The sequence below is a fragment of the Nothobranchius furzeri genome, chromosome 18, assembly GCF_043380555.1.
Source record: "Nothobranchius furzeri strain GRZ-AD chromosome 18, NfurGRZ-RIMD1, whole genome shotgun sequence".
Lineage (NCBI taxonomy): Eukaryota > Metazoa > Chordata > Actinopteri > Cyprinodontiformes > Nothobranchiidae > Nothobranchius > Nothobranchius furzeri.
The window spans coordinates 5,405,001-5,422,500 of record NC_091758.1 but is presented as its reverse complement, the minus strand read 5'-3'; the positions used below and the strand labels follow the sequence as shown (position 1 = coordinate 5,422,500).

Here is a 17,500-nt window from a genome sequence, read left to right as displayed (position 1 = left end):
CAGGAGGGCTGATGGACTAGCAGTACCTCTGGCACGCCAGGGAGGGGCAGTGTTGTGCCGCTGCAGGTACACACTCGTTGGGGATTCTGAGGTGAGGATGGGAGGTTGTAGGAGGAAGAGCGGGGCGGGGAGGCAGAATGCCACTGCCAGTGTTACTGTGGCAACCTTGATTAAGACCGGATGTGGCTGAAGCGGGGGACTTGTGATGATTACACAGAATATTTCTGCCCACGCATGCGGGAGTGAAGGTTTTATTCATTTATTTTACTTTTGCAGCGGCTGTGATCTGAGAGGTCAGACGGCTGACTTGTCGTCTCTGACACACACACACACACACACACACACGCACACGCGCGCACACACACACACACACGCACGCACACACACACACACACGCACACGCACACACACACGCACACACAAACACACACACGCACGCACACACAAACACACACACGCACACGCGCGCACACACACACACACACGCACGCACACACACACACACACGCACACGCGCGCACACACACACACACGCACGCACACACACACGCACACGCGCGCACACACACACACACGCACGCACACACACCTTGTGTAGTTGTGACGAAGGAGCTGTGGGACCAGACGGCTGAGAGAAGAGTGACTACATCTTGTGCAGCGCTGCAATCACACAACCTGCAGAAGATGTTGTCACATCTCAGTATCACAGAACCCTAAAGGCCAAACGAGTCACAACACACACATCTGCTGTGTGTGAGGGCCACCGGCCTGCATCTGTAGTCATAGTTAGATCTACAAGGTCATCACAACATAACTGTTCTGTGTGTGTGTGTGTGTGAGTGTGCGCGCGTGTGCGTGTGTGTGTGTGTGAGTGAGTGTGCGCGCGTGTGTGTGTGTGAGAGAGAGAGCTCTGCTTTAAAAGCGTATTTCTGACTGTCGTTTCTCCCTCTCTACTTTTCAGATTGCCTTTTCGCAGCACAGTAACTTCATGGACCTGGTGCAGTTCTTTGTCACGTTCTTCAGGTGAGCACAGCAGAAAGCACGTGTCTGAGTAAAGATCTTGGCTCTAAGAGCCACACAAGGCCGGATCTATCTGGAACCAGCACTTCCAGCCTTCCTAAATGGAATCGGCTACATTAACCCTGATCTTTACTGGTCTCAGATCTGAGGACATGCCGTTGTGTTTATTATCAAAGCTAGATAAATCCCTGGCTTCATGGTAACAGTCCCCGTCTGCCTGCAGTGGATCAGACTGACTCCAGAGTGTTTCACCTTTAGTTTCTTTCTCCTGAGAGAGCAGGCGGCTTGTGTCTCCAGCAGCTAGTTTGGAGTGTTGAAGCCTTTTCACAGAAACATGGGGCTGCTGCAGCAGGACGCGGTGCTGATGGGCTGCAAAACTACAAAGAAAGCAGGGAAGTTGTGCAGCTCTGTGGGGCTGAAGGCTGCACCGCTGCAGATGACAGCCTGAAAATACGCTTCACTGCCTGTAAAAACATCAAACTCCACCGTAGCTCCCTAAATGGCTGGAGATGTAGGAAGTGTGAGTGTTTTAGATAGATGCTGTCTCCATCGGGGGTTTGGAGATGAGAAGTGTCGTTAAACAGCCCGAGTTCACCTGCGTGTCTCACCCTTGTGCAGTATCACCTTTACCTGCTGCCTTTTCCCTGGACTAAAGCCATGTGATGCATGAAGAAGACGGTCTTTCCCTCCCAAACCGTGACACCTTTGGTTTTTTGAGAGGATGCAGGTTTTATGGTGAGGTCTGAGCATGTTGGTGTGTGTTGAGCTTCTCCATTTGAACCCTATTTCTGCAGGATCCTCTGTAATGTGTTATTGATTTTTTAAATGGGCTGGAGCAGAAGTACATACGAGTTTGTGCTCCTGCAGGGTCCGTACTTATCACGTCTGTGTGGTCTGCTCGGTGTCCACGAGTCTTCAACGCTGCTCTACACTGCAGCTGTGACAAACCACTCCTCCTAACCCTAACCCAACCCGATCAGCCCCCGTTTCCAGACTCGTTCTTAACCACGTAGCATTTCTGATGCGTGTGCTGTTGCTGACGGCCTGAAGCTGGCACGATTCATCCTCATTTGAGGGTTCCTTAATAGCATAATGACAGTTTCCTTCATTCCCTAATGTCACCTGACACACCCCTGGGCCCCCACTCTCCTTGAGCCACGCTCCCTGCAGGCACAGATGGAGGAGGCGTCGTGATGTTAACTGCAGCTCCAGCTTCCTCCTCCAGCCACGGAGAAACAGATGCTCTAAACGTCCATGTTCCCTGCACACAGGAGGACTCGCATCCCCACATCCACGTCCAGCACTCTACCCGCAGCTTTCTCATTCATTCATCTTTTCAGCAAGGCTGAGTCAGAAACTCAAAAAGTCTCTTTAACATGTTCTAGTGTATAAAAGTTCATTTCCTTCACAACCAGCCAGGTCTGAAGCACACCTTTAATCACGGGCGGCGTGCATGCAGCAGGGGAACTTGAAAGACAAATCCACGTTTTGTCACCGAGGTTGTAACTGGCCGCTGTCATCGTTACTCCTCGTGAACGCTTGATGCTGCTGCCTGGATGTTACGGAGCTCAGAGTGATGGAATGAGGAAAATAGGTGATTTAGCTCATTTTTCATGAAATGTTTGAAGAAACTTTTCATTTTGTTAAAAACCTTGGTTTCTAACCATGTCCTGTGGATTTGTCTCATCTCCTCTCCAGACTCATTTTAGTCGTTTCCATGGGAAACTAGAACATTTTTTCACCTCTTGACCGATGGTGTAGCATAAGAATCATTCATTTTCATCCATGTGGTTATAGTTTACCTACGAACCACCCGGCCCCGTCTCCGTGGTTTCATTTACGGCTGTATCCTCTTGTTCTTGGTGATCGGCCATTTCCCAGACAGCCCTCGGCTTCTGCACCACCTCCGTCATTCAGAAGCGCTTCTATCAAACAGATCCAATAAAAACATCGGAGTTAGTGTTTGTGCTGCTGTTTTAGAGCGACACCGCCCCGTTGGCCTACTCTGGTGTTTACTCCTCAAAACTGCCAGTTAACCTTGTGATGTGCAGCGTGGGGGCCTGATGGCCCAGAAAGTTCTTTTCGTCCTGGGAGTGTAGCGACACATCTGTGATGGCTAATATTAAAACAACGTGTGCTTTCATTTGTTTTTGATGCATGACTGCTCCCAATGTCTTTGTGCTGCTGGTGTTTTGTTGTCCGAAGGGATGACATTCTTATTTTTATCTTCATGCATTCGTTCAAACTACAACTGTTAAGCTTTTAAGTCAGTGGCGAAACGCTACCAGAACCCAGAACACACGGGCCGGTGGCGTCTGCAACGTTCAGCCTATGATGGAAGAACATGGCTGACATCAGCGCCTACAACCTGAAACCCGTTGGAAGTGTGGAGGTGGAGCTCTGTTTGCAGTTTGTTACCGTGACGATGTAAAATGAGGCATTTACAAGCAGGCAGTCAGCAGGCTTCCCAACGCTGAGCCGACGCGTGTTCGTTTACATGAATGAAGTACGCGGCTGCCATCAGGCAGACTTCAAGTCGAACCCAAACAGATGAGCTCTTTGGTCTCAGTTGTAAAAGTTCTGCTTGTGCATTTACCTTCCAGCATGTCAGAGTCGGATCCAGCAGTGATCCATCCTAATGGCTGAGTGCAGCCGTGTCCGCCCGTCCTCCGTCAGCAGGGTGGAGGTGAGGGCTACGGGAGGCTTTTTGCACCTGCTGACCTTGTTTTCCACCATTTACTTCATTAAACCCGAGGCGATTAGTGTCGACACTTAGAGATTCCTTGAGTAAGCGCCCCGGCTACGCGTGTTGCACCCACTCCATTTGTCAGCAGATCCTCTGTTCCTTCCTTTGATTCTTGACGAATCCTTCAGCCTTGGTGCTGAATCTGCAACATCCGTCACCGGGTTTGTGTTTAGCTCGTCTTAGCTGAACTGCATTAGTAAAACCACGTTTTAGGCTAATTAAGATGGCATGAGGTTGACCCGGGGGCTGATGGGTGGTTTTGGTTGGAGCTGTAGACCAACGCCGTTTAGGAGCGGCGACGGAATTTCAAGCTCACTTAAAAACTGAGCACTGCTCAGCTTGGGTCTAAATTATAATTGTTTCCTGTTGAAAGTTGGTGAAGCAGAACAGAAGAAATTACCATTTCATTTTCTACCCACGGACATAAAAACCTGCTGTTGAATGTAATAAAGATAAACTTTATGTGTTTGCCACTTGGATGGCGTGAAACAGAAAACCTGTTTTTGTCTTCCTCTCAGCATTCAGACACACGCCTGTCTCAGGGCTCACCCTCAGTCCCAGTCACACACACAAACACGTGTGCTTTGTTTTTACATGGGGGGCTGTTCAGGGCTGCTGTGTGCCCTCTGAGCACACCCCCCCCCCCCCTCTTTCTCCTGCACACATACATTATATCGAGCAGGTATTTTTCCCTCCGCCTGCCAAGCTGTTCTTATTCAAACTTTTCGTAGCGCTCAAAGAAGACTTAATCCAGGGTTTGGGATGGTTACAGAATCTGCTGTTGGCCCCTGTAAATCCAGAAAAAGCAGAACATTTGCAGTTTTTTGTAGCACGGCCAGCCATGCCAGTGCTTCCTTATTTGAAGCAAAGAGCCTGGAAATGCTCCCATTCCAATAACCCCGCCCCTGAGAATTCTGACTGAGCCAATCAGCGCTGAGCAGCGCACGTCACACGCCGTGATGCTCAGAGTTCTTCTGCGGCTCTTTCATCTGTTCTAGATGACTTGGACATGTCTTTAAAACCACAACAAGTAGAAGCACTAAAAGCCTCTCTCCTAAAGAAAGATGCTTGCGTCACTGCCAGACGCCATGTTTGACAACAACAAAAAACTACAGTCGTCATTTCTGCCTCTTTTCTGAATGGTTATTTTTGAGCTGGCTAGTCCCGCCCCTCGTGGTGCTCTTTGCCTTGGAGCATCCAGACTTGTTCTCTGTGTAGAACAGACAGCTGTGTTGTTGTTGTTTTGTTGTGTCGCGAGGAAAAACAAATTTAAGGATCAAGAATTGGTTTATTAGAGCTGTAAAATGATTCAAATGTTCATTCTGTGTACTCAGTCACAGGTAAATATAACTACTAGTTTATGTAGAGGTTTTACCAAAATTAAAGGTGCAATAAGTAAGAATTTGACAGGTAAATAATCACAAAACGGTCTAATGTCTCAGTCATGTTAGGACTGGACAGGGACGACAGCCCCCGGTGCCAGCTGGGGGGTTGTCAGTTGTTCTCCCTTTTAAGAAGCTAAAGACTCGGGGTAATCTGTTAGCCCATTGGTTGCCAAATCTGCGCCAGCTTTTGTAATTTGACACTGGCCGGCAAAACGCAGCAGCATTTTGTAAAGATCTAAAGTCAGTAAATAGGAGCGACCCAGAAGTTATTTCCTGTACCCCTAAGAAGCCTCTGCATCTTTTTGTTAAACTCTAATATTGGGTGAAGAAGACTAGAAGCTAATGGTGAGCTAACAAAGCTAACTGTGAATTAGAAGCAAATAGTTGGCTCTAAAAGTATTTAAAGCTACTTTTTACTGTGTATGACTCGTCTTCACTCATCATCTAGAATCTTCTGGTGCTGATCAGAATGACACTCATTGATCTGGCAACAGAAATGAGAAGGTCACCAGTGTTTGGAAAATGGACTGCAGTACCCAGATACGACCACAGTGTGTCACTCTTACTTCATTCTTACATAAAGCTCATTTAGAGCATTTAAAATCTCTATAATGTGTATAATGGAAAGCAGCAGTCTGGTTTCTATTTGAAGGTGGTTTATAGTAATCCCACGTGACCTTGTGTAGGTGTTAAAGGCTTTAACAGAAGCTTACAGAAGTTCAGAGTTCAGGCACAAACCAGAATCTAGTTAAATGGTGGCAGAGCCATTTTTACTGGTCGGGTCACCCATTATTCCCAGTACTGTTGGAGGCTGGTTTAGTTTCAACTTGAAGGTGACATTATCTTCATCCTCAACATCTGGATGTGCTTTAGTGGCAACTAAAATGAACTTGTCTTTATTTGTAGTGAATCTGACAGACGAGATAGAGGAGCATCAGCTGCTTACAAAAACATCGTCTTAAATATCTCTAAGTAACTTTGATCCTCGGGCTCAGACCAATCAGGTTTGAAACGGTCCCTCTGGTCTGTGTGTGGGCGGAAACCTGCATCACTGCCAGCTGGGTGAGACTTTACTCATTGATCTTTTTAATGTAGACATACATATGTTAGAGCTGCTTTAGTAGGGCAAAATGATCTTAATTATGATTAATCTGGTCAACATTTAAATCAGAGTTTAGCATAATTACTCACTGAGTTTGGGAACACACCACATGTGACTCATCAAAATAAAAGCACCAGCGAAGTCAGGAATTCTGGGTTAGTTAAGAGGCTCGTGTTAACTTTACCATTTTTATTTAGATTTTAACTAAATTCATCCAGAAATGTAGATGCTGATCATCAAAGGGTTGTACGTGAAATAAGAAATATGTTCTGACCATGTGAAGCCTAACTTGTCCTGCCAGTCATTTTATTCAGCTGTTAGTAAATGACATCAGCAGGTGGCAGAGCGTAGCTGCTCAGAGGTGACAGGTGAAGGAGGAACCAACTGTTTGTGTTTTCTATTTGAAACAGAGAAACGCTGCTATTGAAGCCTGGAGCACACCAAGGTACAGAACCCGAGAGCAGAAAACAAAGAAAAGATGTTTTTAGTGAGAAATACTTTTATTGTTACTAGCTGAAGCTGAAACAGCGAGATGAGGAACTGCCTTGCCTATATTATCAAGAACGAAACCTAAAGGTACTGGTTACTTTCACCTTAATCATTCAATCACTTCGTTGTTAACGTTCACTTTGTGAGGCTTTTAGTCTGTTCAGTAAACACATCTGTTTATTTAGATGCCCCCGACCTTTCCTCAGCAAAACTATTTTGGGTTCAGATTTAAAGGAAAGAGCAGCTGGAAATCAGCTTCAACCGTCTGGCCTGATAAATACGTCATACAGGTGACACTCAAAAGATTACAGTATGGTGTGAGAGTTCATTTATGTCAGTAATTCAGCTAGAAAGGTGAAAGTAATTCTGAGATAGACTCGTTACGTGCAAAGCCAGATATTTAGTGCCTTTATTTGTTATAATTGTGATTATTATGGCTTACAGCTTATGAAATTTATTATTAATGAAATAATATCTTCTACTTTTTTACATTAGAAAGGAAAAACAAACAGCTCTGAGCTTTTCTAGTTGCCAAGACCACAAAGCATTCTCTACAACTACACGTCCTTGTGCTACACGGGTTTAGGGTGTAGTGCGTTGCCCAAGGACACTTCATGATGTGAAGGAAGTGGGGATTGAACCACTCACTCTGAACTGTAACTCCTCCTCCTCCTCCCGAGCCCTAGCTGTCCCATCAGGCATCTTCTCACATTTGGTTTTATTTGATGTCAGATTGCCTTCTCTAGCTGGTTCCTGAGAAAAGTTAGTTTGGTTTCTGTGGGATCAGAAGTAGCGTGGCGTCGTCTGTCTGACGCAGGCGGCGCTCTATTGTGTAATTGTAAATATAGCGGAGCCACAGCTGCTCTCACATGTTCCTTCAAACACCCAGACTCTCAAAGCCTGAGCTGTTTGCTGTGAGCTGCAGACTGACAGACTCTCTCTCTTATCCCCTTAAAACACCTGAGAGCCAGAGAGATACTGAGCATGCATTAAGGCCCCCGCCCCCCTTCCTCGGGGGGCCTCTCCAGGTGCTCTGCAGGCTCTGCTGCCAGTGCTGTGCTACAAGCACCACTTTCTCTTCTCCTTCCATCTTTTCACTTCTGTTTTCTTTCCCCGGTGAATGTCTCCTTTTGCTCTCTCCACCTTTATATAAACATTTGCTGCTGCAAAGCTTCTGCTCTGTTTACCTCCCTTCTTACTCTTTTTTTCCTCCATGATGGCTCTGTTGGCCCCCTCTTTGCTCTTTCTCTTCACCCCTCCTGTCTTTTCTTTTACATCCTCTTTATTTTCCTTCATCTTCTTCCTCACCCTCTCTTTCCATACTCCTTTTTTAAACTTTCATTACATTCCTGAACCTTCCTTTGTATAATAATAGATGAAGCTCAAAGCTCGGTTCACAGCTAAGCGCTCGCCCTGATAGGTCCAGGAGGAGCGGTGTGGAGCGCTATGGCGTTTTAATAATCAATGAGTGGGACCTCTTGCATTAACTCAACCTTTACTCTTTGCTCGTCCACTTCCAACACTAAGCCATGCTATATTCAGCACATACACTCCTAACAGGACTGGAAAAGCACACTTGTTGGAAATATAAATAACCGAATGTTGGACCTCTGGTGCACTTGGCTCCAGTAAAGGTTGTGGGAACACCCTCAGACCTGATTATTTGTTATGAATAGAAGGAGCACCGACTCAGTCAGGTTTTTTCCATCTTTAAGGACTTAACTAAATTCTCACATTCACTAGGGCGTGATTGTTTTCATTGCACCTAGTTTGTGCTGCTGGCATGCATGCATCACAATACCATAGATGTCACCTCAGGAGGCGATGCTGAATGACAAACTAAAATCACTTATAGCAAATCCTCAGTTTTAATACACTCAACAAAAATACAAATGTAGCACCTTTGTTTCTGCTCCGATTTTTCATGAGATGGACTTAAAGATCTAAAATTCATTCCAGATACACAATATCACCATTTCTCTCAAACATTGTTCACAAATCAGTCTAAATGTGTGATAGTGAGCACTTCTGCTTTGCTGAGATAATCCATCCCACCTCACAGGTGTGCCACATCAAGATGCTGATCTGACATCATGAGTAGTGCACAGGTGTACCTTATACTGCCCACAATAAAAGGCCACCCTAGAATGTGCAGTTTTTTGCTTTATTGGGGGTCTGGGACTCAGAACTAGTCAGTATCTGGTGTGACCACCATTTGCCTCATGCAGTGCAACACATCTTCTTCGCATAGAGTTTATCAGATTGTCAATTGTGGCCTGTGGAATGTTGGTCCACTCCTCTTCAATGGCTGTGCGAAGTTGTTAGATATTAGTGGGAACTGGTACACGCTGTTGTACACGCCGGTCAAGCACATCCCAAACATGCTCAACGGGTGACATGTCCGGTGAGTATGCTGGCCATGCAAGAACTGGGACATTTTCAGCTTCCAAGAATTGTGTACAAATCCTTGCAACATGGGGCCGTGCATTATCTTGCTGAAACATGAGGTGATGTTCATGGATGTACGGCACAGCAATGGGCCTCAGGATCTATCTCATCACGGTATCTCTGTGCATTCAAAATGCCATCAGTAAAATGCACCTGTGTTCTTCGTCCATAAAAGATGCCTGCCCATACCATAACCCCACCACCACCATGGGCCACTCGATCCACAACATTGACATCAGCAAAGCGCTCACCCACACGACGCCACACACGCTGTCTGCCATCTGCCCTGAACAATGTAAACCGAGATTCATCCGTGAAGAGAACACCTCTCCAACGACCCAGACGCCATCGAATGTGAGCATTTGCCCACTCATGTCTGTTACGGCAACGAGCTGGAGTCAGGTCAAGACCCCGTTGAGGACGACGAGCATGCGGTTGAGCTTCCCTGAGACGGTTTCTGACAGTTTGTGCAGAAATTGTTTGGTTATGCAAACCAATTGATTCAGCAGCTGTCTGAGTGGCTGGTCTCAGACGATCTTGGAGGTGAACCTGCTGGATGTGGAGGTCCTGGGCTGGTGTGGTTACACGTCGTCTGCGGTTGTGAGGCCGGTTGGATGCACTGCCATATTCTCTGAAACGCCTTTGAAGACTGCTTATGGTGGAGAAATGAACATTCAATGCACGAGCAACAGATCTGGTTGACATTCCTGCTGTCAGCATGCTAATTGCACGCTCCCTCAATGCTTGTGGCATTTTGCTGTGAGACAAATTTGCACATTCCAGGGTGGCCTTTTATTGTGGGCAGAAAAAGGTACACCTGTGCACTACTTATGATGTCGGATCAGCATCTTGATGTGGCACACCTGTGAGGTGGGATGGATTATCTCAGCAAAGCAGAAGTGCTCACTATCACACATTTAGACTGATTTGTGAGCGTGTTTATTTTTGTTGAGTGTAGATTCTACCTTAGTCTCTGTATGAAATGTTTTTGAAACGCTGCAAAATTATTCAGTCCTTTTTAGCTGTGTTTGTGATTTTAATAAGAGAAGGCAAAAGTTGTTTTCAAAGACAAGTATTCACAGTTTTCATTAAAATGTCTGTTTTTGTTTACCTTATTTCAGCTAGTGATAAGGTTACTACTAGTAACAAATAGTATAAACCTATACTACTAGGAACAAGTTTAGCCAGACGCTACATTGACCTAGCCTGGCAAGATACCCTATATGTGTAAATCTATAATCTGGCCACGACCTATTGACAGATCTCAGTCATGGGGCAGAATCTACAGTTGTCCTTTCAACTGTCTCTGCACACAATTGGACAGCACTTGGATAAATTGGAGCAATGAACAACATGACTTTTTTATCGTTATAGAAATTCATCAGCGGGGCAGTCTGTCTCACACCATAGAAGAAGAATCAAATACCATAAATCCTCTAAAACAGGCCCGGGCCTGTATTTGACTCAAGCTCATCAAGCTCCAGGCCTTTATTGGAAGGAGGGCCAGTATTAGAGGCAGGTCTCAATTTCTATTTGAGCAAAATGAACTAATGGTTCGCTGGAGTTTTTGACAATTAAAATTGCGCCCACATTTTCAAAGTTAAACACATTTCTTTTAACAACGGTAGTTTCTGCTTCAGCCCTCTCCCCCCCTCCCCCTGCGCAGCGGCTGCAAACTCACTGATGCGTCTGCAGCCTCTCGGAGTTCCTGCTGCTCTAAACATTAAAATAATTATTTCATTTTCTGTTCCTCACTTCTGATTACCTTCAATGGTGTCTGTTTGTTGCAACCAGCAGGTACAAAAACTAACTTGTTTTTATTTGACTATTTTTCTGTCCTGCCTGTTTATTATCTTCCTGCATCTCCTCTCAATCCTAAAGAGAAACTGCTACCTGGGTTCATATATATTCACCTCATGAGTTACCTTTAAACTGCAGTTCTAAAAGATCTACCGACCGCTAAAACAGCGGAGTGCTTGCCGACCACATCAGTGATCAGTGCGTCACCGAGGACAAAACAGGTGATGCGCCCCGATCCACAGCAGCGAAACGCATCAGGCACAAATAAAAGAATAAAAGACAGAAAACATAAAAGGAAATGAGCCGACATGAACGATCGCGTGTTAAATTAGTTTTTGAGGTGGCGACACCTGATTTGATAATGTTACTGTGGCCGTGCTCAGGACGCAGATGTCTGGAGCGCGTCAACAATCAGAGCTTTGCATGCGCTAGCAGGTTAAGGTTAGGATGGGGGTGAGGGGAAAGTTAAATTTCAAGAGGGTAAACGTCACAATTTGGTTAAATGTCCGTTTTACGGCGGGTGTCAGTACCGACGCTCTGGCACAGCGCGTTGCCTCTCGACGCGCAGGAGCTTGTCACCTGCTGACAGTCATTATCACGTGACAGCGACTAGTCGATGACAGGCATAACAAGTCACTATAGAGCGGTGAAGTTGACTAGTGACTAGTTCATACAACCCCTACTGCTCCCCAGAGTGTTCTGCAGCATAATCAGCACATTCTCTTTGAACTTGATATCAAATTTTCACCTCCTCTTTGTCTCCGCACGGTTAAAGTTACCCTCGCGGTCTATCACTGGCAAATCAAAAGTGAGACGGATGACACAACCGCCCCCCGTACTTGCTTGTTACCACATTCCACCCGGCCACAATAAAAAAAAACGGCCATTATTCACCTCTGCCGACTCCGACACCGGCCAGAATATGATACCCGGCAGTTAATTAAATTCAGGCTAATATTAGAGGATTTACGGTACACCCTTTTTTCTAAACAAAGGACTTAAACACTTCCCACTGCTCATGTCTCAAAGAAAAGCTCAAGTCTAAATAGTCCAAAGTTAATTCCAAAGCCATTTCAAGAATAAAGAAGCTTTTATTGTCTTTGAACCAGAGTCCCAGTACAACGAGGTGACATGTTCAGAACAGCCCGTCCAAATCAGGCTGAACTGTGGGCAGGTGCCTTTAAGCCCCAGCACCATTCCTGGCCTGATGCTGTTTTTGTGCTAAGCCTGCCCAGCCTCTCTACAAACAAGAGTGCTGTGATAGGCCAGATTTAAAACTGCTCAGGCCAATGGTAGACCTGCTGAGGCTGCTATGCAGCATAGCTAGACCAACTTGCAGAGCAAAAACTTTAGCTACTGCTACTGTTGGTCTAGATTTGTAGTCTATCATTGATCCAGGTGTGCTTCTGTTCCATTTCCTTTTCAGCACAAAAACAGGTGAACGTGTTATTTTAGTCCACTCCTGATCCTACAGCTTTCTAGGACTTATGGTCTTCTCTTGTTTAGGTACTTTATCCTTTTTTGTTGCTGTTAAAGACACATTCCTGAACTTTGCAGATCTATGCTGTCTGTCGCCCTCTTCAGGCTTGCTGCATAACGTCACTGTTGTGAAATCAAATCTCTGTCGCACATAAGAGGCATGTTTACTGGCTGTTTCCCAACTCGTGTGCCCAAAGAAAAAACATTAAGCAGTGTTTCAGCGTTGAATAAAAGTTTTATGAGGACTGTATAACAACTTTATGCCCAACTAAAGGCAATAACCTCGGTGAAATAGTTTGTTACTTACCTATCCATTAGCTGCACGGCTAGGTCAGAGTTCGTAGTACATGCCGTTCTTTCAAGAAGAGCTCTCCAGCGACGATAAGCTGGCCCAATATTAACTCTGGTCTTTGCTCTTGCTCTATTGCTTTTCCTAGATTCCTTTGATGAGGGATTCTAGCTTTCTTTGGTGGATCTGCCATTGCTCAAGTCTCTAAACCGCGGGTCTACCACAGACATATACCTAGACACACTGTGGAGTGGCGCTGCCCTTTTAGATGGGTTTCCATTTGCCCCCAGTGCATTCCTTTCTACCAAGGAAGGTGCTACCCAACTAAAATACATTTTATCAGGCTTTTTCCACAAAATCAGACACAAGTCGCTTACTCTGCATTGACTTTGGACTTTTCTACAGTCACTGCTTTGGAGAGTGAGACCCATCCAATTTGGCGGCAATGCTGTTACACTATCTAACGCCCGATGGGGCATTTATGTTTTCATGTCTATGGGGCCTACGTGATATTGCTGTAAAGCAACACACAGTCAGTACTTCCAGCGGCGGACCGCGTGTCAAAAACTGCATAGTGCAGCAAACAGACGTGGGACCCCATAACGCTATCACAGCTCTGAAAATAAACATAATAGAAGATAGAATGCTGCCAAAACCTTCCCAAAACACATTATTTAAGGTGTAAAAGTTGTGGATGAGGCAACAGAGCATGAGTGGCCTTGTCCCATATCTTGTAGATTAGGCTTGTGTCAGAAACGTATGGTTTTGCTAGGGCAGAGCAAATAGAGCAGGGCCTTTAGGTCAGAAATGGACAATTCATCACGCTACAAGTGTGTTAACACAAACTCATGTCTGACCACTCAATGTCATTCTTACATATTGCACCTTTACATTTTCTTTTGACAGCCTTTCATTGTGTCACCTCTCTCATCCCTGCACCAAGCTGGCTGGTTTTGTCACTGAGGCTGGTAGGGTTAGGGTTCGTGTTTTCACTGGTTTCAGTCTGCTCACTGGTGGTTTGAGTCGGGTCTCTCTGCACTGGCTGCTGGGTGTTTCTGCTCTTTAGCCCGTCTGTCTCTAGATAAACCTTCTACTGCAACATCAGACATTGTAATACTAGAAAATAGATTTTCCTGATAGATGATTTCCTGATTATGAAGGGTTTTGAAGGTAGAATATGGATGATTATCAATAATAGAAGGGAATGAAAATAATTTTAAAACCACAAATGTTATTTTTGCTTTTCTCACACATATTACACCTCTAATTTTTCTCGGCACACTTGAATCAAGTGGAGGTGTGACTCTGGAGAGATGGCACAGGCTATCTGCTCAACTCGGTTCTGTGTTAATGTGTCAGATCTTAGGTGAGAGCTGAGGCCCGATATTTAATGAGGCATATTATTTTGTTCGTCTTCCTCATTTAATTTGATTTCCTTATATTTCTATTAAGTCTTTCGTTTCTCTGACACCATCACATTTTTAAATTGAATGCTAAACTTTCACATCTCCTGCTTGGCCGTGTGTTTGCCCCTTTTCTGTGATTTTTAGATTTTCGTTTTCATCTTTTCCAGTGTTTTTCCTCCCTCCCCAATAAAAAGAAAAGACCTTTGATGTGTGGCTGATTTCTGCTCATATGAGTCATTCATCAGCAAAGTGTTGCACTTAAAGCAGTGAACAGAAACCAGATCAATACCAGGGTTGAACAGTTCCTCTCCAGCCCGCAGAGATAATGGAGTTTTTTTGAACGGACCAGTCTTTAGAGTCACACGGGTTGGACGTGGGGCTGTGAGAGCAATAAATTACAGTTTTAAAGCAAGACAGCAGGGATTAAAATGGAAAAATTTATTAAGATTGAAAGGTTGTGAAAGTTGAGAAAATAATAAAAAAAATTCAGAGGTGTTTCACTGGTGAGCCCTCAGATGATGTGCTTTGATACGAGTTTTTAATTAAATCCAGTTCAGACTAATATTAAGTCATTATCTAGAAGCACCAGTGCTGTATGTTAAACTGGTTTGGAGCGTTTATTTAAAAAGTTTTTTTTGATACCTTTTCCTTCATATCAGTGTTGAGTTTTGAAGTGTTGGTGTCATGGCGACCTGTTGGTCTCTCACCACCCATAGATGTAGTAAAGATCACATCTGCTTTCTTCTGTGGTGGAAAATTGAATCCATCAGATCTTGTTTCCACGCGCTGCCATGTTTGTTCAAAAGAACAGACACAATGCATCAGCACTGGACAAGAAAGCAGACAAACATAGGATGCACATACAACATTCTTACCAACTATACCATACACAGAATAAAGAAGAACAGGCAAGAAAATTAAACACTTGTAAGACGAACATAAATATTAAGAAAATAACTAAACTATCACAAATGCTCACATCAATTTTAATGTCATCTTAACTGAGAATAAATATATAATCTCAACTGTTACAAGCCATCTTCCCAAGCTAGCCTAACTCTTCAAAAGATGTTAACGTCTCAGGGTTGGCTTGTATTTCTGTTTGCGTGGGTGTGACACCAGCCACTCTTTAAAATGCCTGCACACTGTAGAAACTGATTAGCAATCACCACTAACCTAAACTCTGATTCTGGCAAAACCAACTTTATGCAGCTCAAGGGAAACTCAGTTTACTCACAACACACCCTCAGTCACCTGTAGCTCATGTACGCTCAGGTTAATGACTCTATTCTGATTAAACCACACCTTGGAGTGGGATATAAAGCAACCAGCTCCTCACCTTTCCCGGTTACACGACACGGAAAAGGCCCCAGGCAACGTCGATCCTTTTAGTTTCTCACAATAAGAAACCAAGGTTTTATTCCAAAAAGATGAAAAAAGGGTAATCCAAACAATACCCCGACGCAGCGGGTAAAAGTTTCTTTACAGATCAAAAGGCAAACCACAAGCCCCCAGAACCAGCTTTTCTCCTCTCGATCTCCACCTTTTTGTCTTCACACCCCTCCTCCTCTCTCCTGCCTTCTTCTGGTGTGCATCTCCATGGCAACACTTCCTGCTCATGAAGCACAATGTCCGGTCACTTCTGGTAACATGATCTTGCTCCTCTCAGCGCCTCCTGCAGGCTCCCTTTCTTGTCCTTTGGGATTACATCACCTCCTCTCGTAGCCATTGGTCAGTGGGGGGACGTGTGGTTACCCCTCCCTTTTCTTCTTCTGCCCAGGGTCAACTGGTCATCTCTAACATTAGCTGGACAATATGTCTTTTTTATATGTTTATAGCATCTTGACCAACTCCACAGAGGATAAAAGATAACATACATGCTTACTCCCCACATCTGTTCAGGTTATATCCACAACATGAATCGTTTAACCATATCAGCAGAGTGAAGGCACATCACTAATTTACGACATCACAGTTCAGGCGGCTACTGCCATGACACACACACGCACGCACGCACGCACACACACACACACACACACACACACACACATACACGATGAGAAGGTAACAGGCCTTTAGCTTGGTTTCACACACACACACACAGATTGAGGGGTAATCCAGAACTGATTTTTATAATTATTCAGGTCTGGGATGACCCAGATTCAGCATGCATATGTGCAAATTATGAATTGTGGTAGCAGTTCCATACCACCATTGCTCTATAGAGTACTGATCTCTGAATATAATTGTTATGTTAGGCAGGCAAGAAAAAACATCTTTCAGCTGTTTGACTGGTGCACATCTGGAAAAAGGGTCCACCAATGGTGTTTTTGTAATTATAATGTTCCGTATACATTTTATAAAGTGAGTACTTTAGTCTACTCTTTACACATCCATGCCGGATGCTTATGCACCCCCTCACAGCTAGCCCTAAATGACTAATTTAAGATAACCTGAGCTGCTTTGTTTTGTTCAACCTGTAGTTTGTCTAAATCATCGTCTGTAATGGCATTCCATATAATAGCAATAATCTAAGTGGCACAAAACTAATCATTTTCTGCTACATTTCTTGCTGATCCATTGCTTTGCTTTTGCCCATTTTATTTAATTTTTCCTGGCAATTCCCACTGAGTATGCCAACAATAATTACACCCAGCAGCTTGGTCTCCGTGACTTGCTCAATGGAAGTATCCCCTATAATCAAATTCAACTCAAATGAATCTTAAAAATGAGATGATCCCATAACCAAACATTTAGTCTTCTCAGTATTAATAGCAACATCTTCCTCATTAAACTAATGTTCTACTGACTGTAATTCCTTGGCCAGTATTGATTTCAGTTCGATAAAGTTTCCTGCAGACACATAAATACTTGAGTCGTCAGCATATAAAACAATCCTGGCATGCTCCAGAATAAGTGTCAAATCATTTGTAAACAGATTAATAGTTCATAAGTGAAATGTGTTTCTTCTGTCCTTCCTGTCTGTCCTCAGCTGCTTCCTGTCCTTGCTGCTGGTGGCTGCGGTGGTGTGGAAGATCAAACAGAGCTGCTGGGCATCACGGCGGCGAGAAGTAAGTCTCCCTGATCATTGGGTTGTGTTTGTTTTTGTGTCCTCGCACTATTTAGCGAACATGAAGTTACGTAATTCATACATCATATAAACACTGTTGACATTAGCAGGCCACAGATATCTTTCTGGTCAAATCCGTGGAGCGTTCCTTTCTTAAAGATGTTTTTCTGCATGTGTTTTGTCTCGTTTTACGTTAGTGACTAACTTATCTTCACTAATGATTTAGAAGCCTGCTCCTCTGCTTGACCTGCATTAAGATTATGAAT

At 44.4% G+C, this 17,500-nt stretch overlaps 1 protein-coding gene across 2 annotated transcripts in view; it reads left to right on the top strand.

The window, feature by feature from the left end:
* Window positions 1–17,500, top strand: part of atrn (attractin) — a 177,925-nt gene that overhangs the window by 95,527 nt on the left and 64,898 nt on the right. For both annotated transcript variants that reach the window (XM_054741989.2, XM_054741990.2), the window contains exons 25-26: window positions 962–1,023; window positions 17,157–17,235. In XM_054741989.2, the coding sequence (XP_054597964.2) occupies window positions 962–1,023; window positions 17,157–17,235 (141 nt within the window). The remainder of the gene's footprint in view (window positions 1–961; window positions 1,024–17,156; window positions 17,236–17,500) is intronic.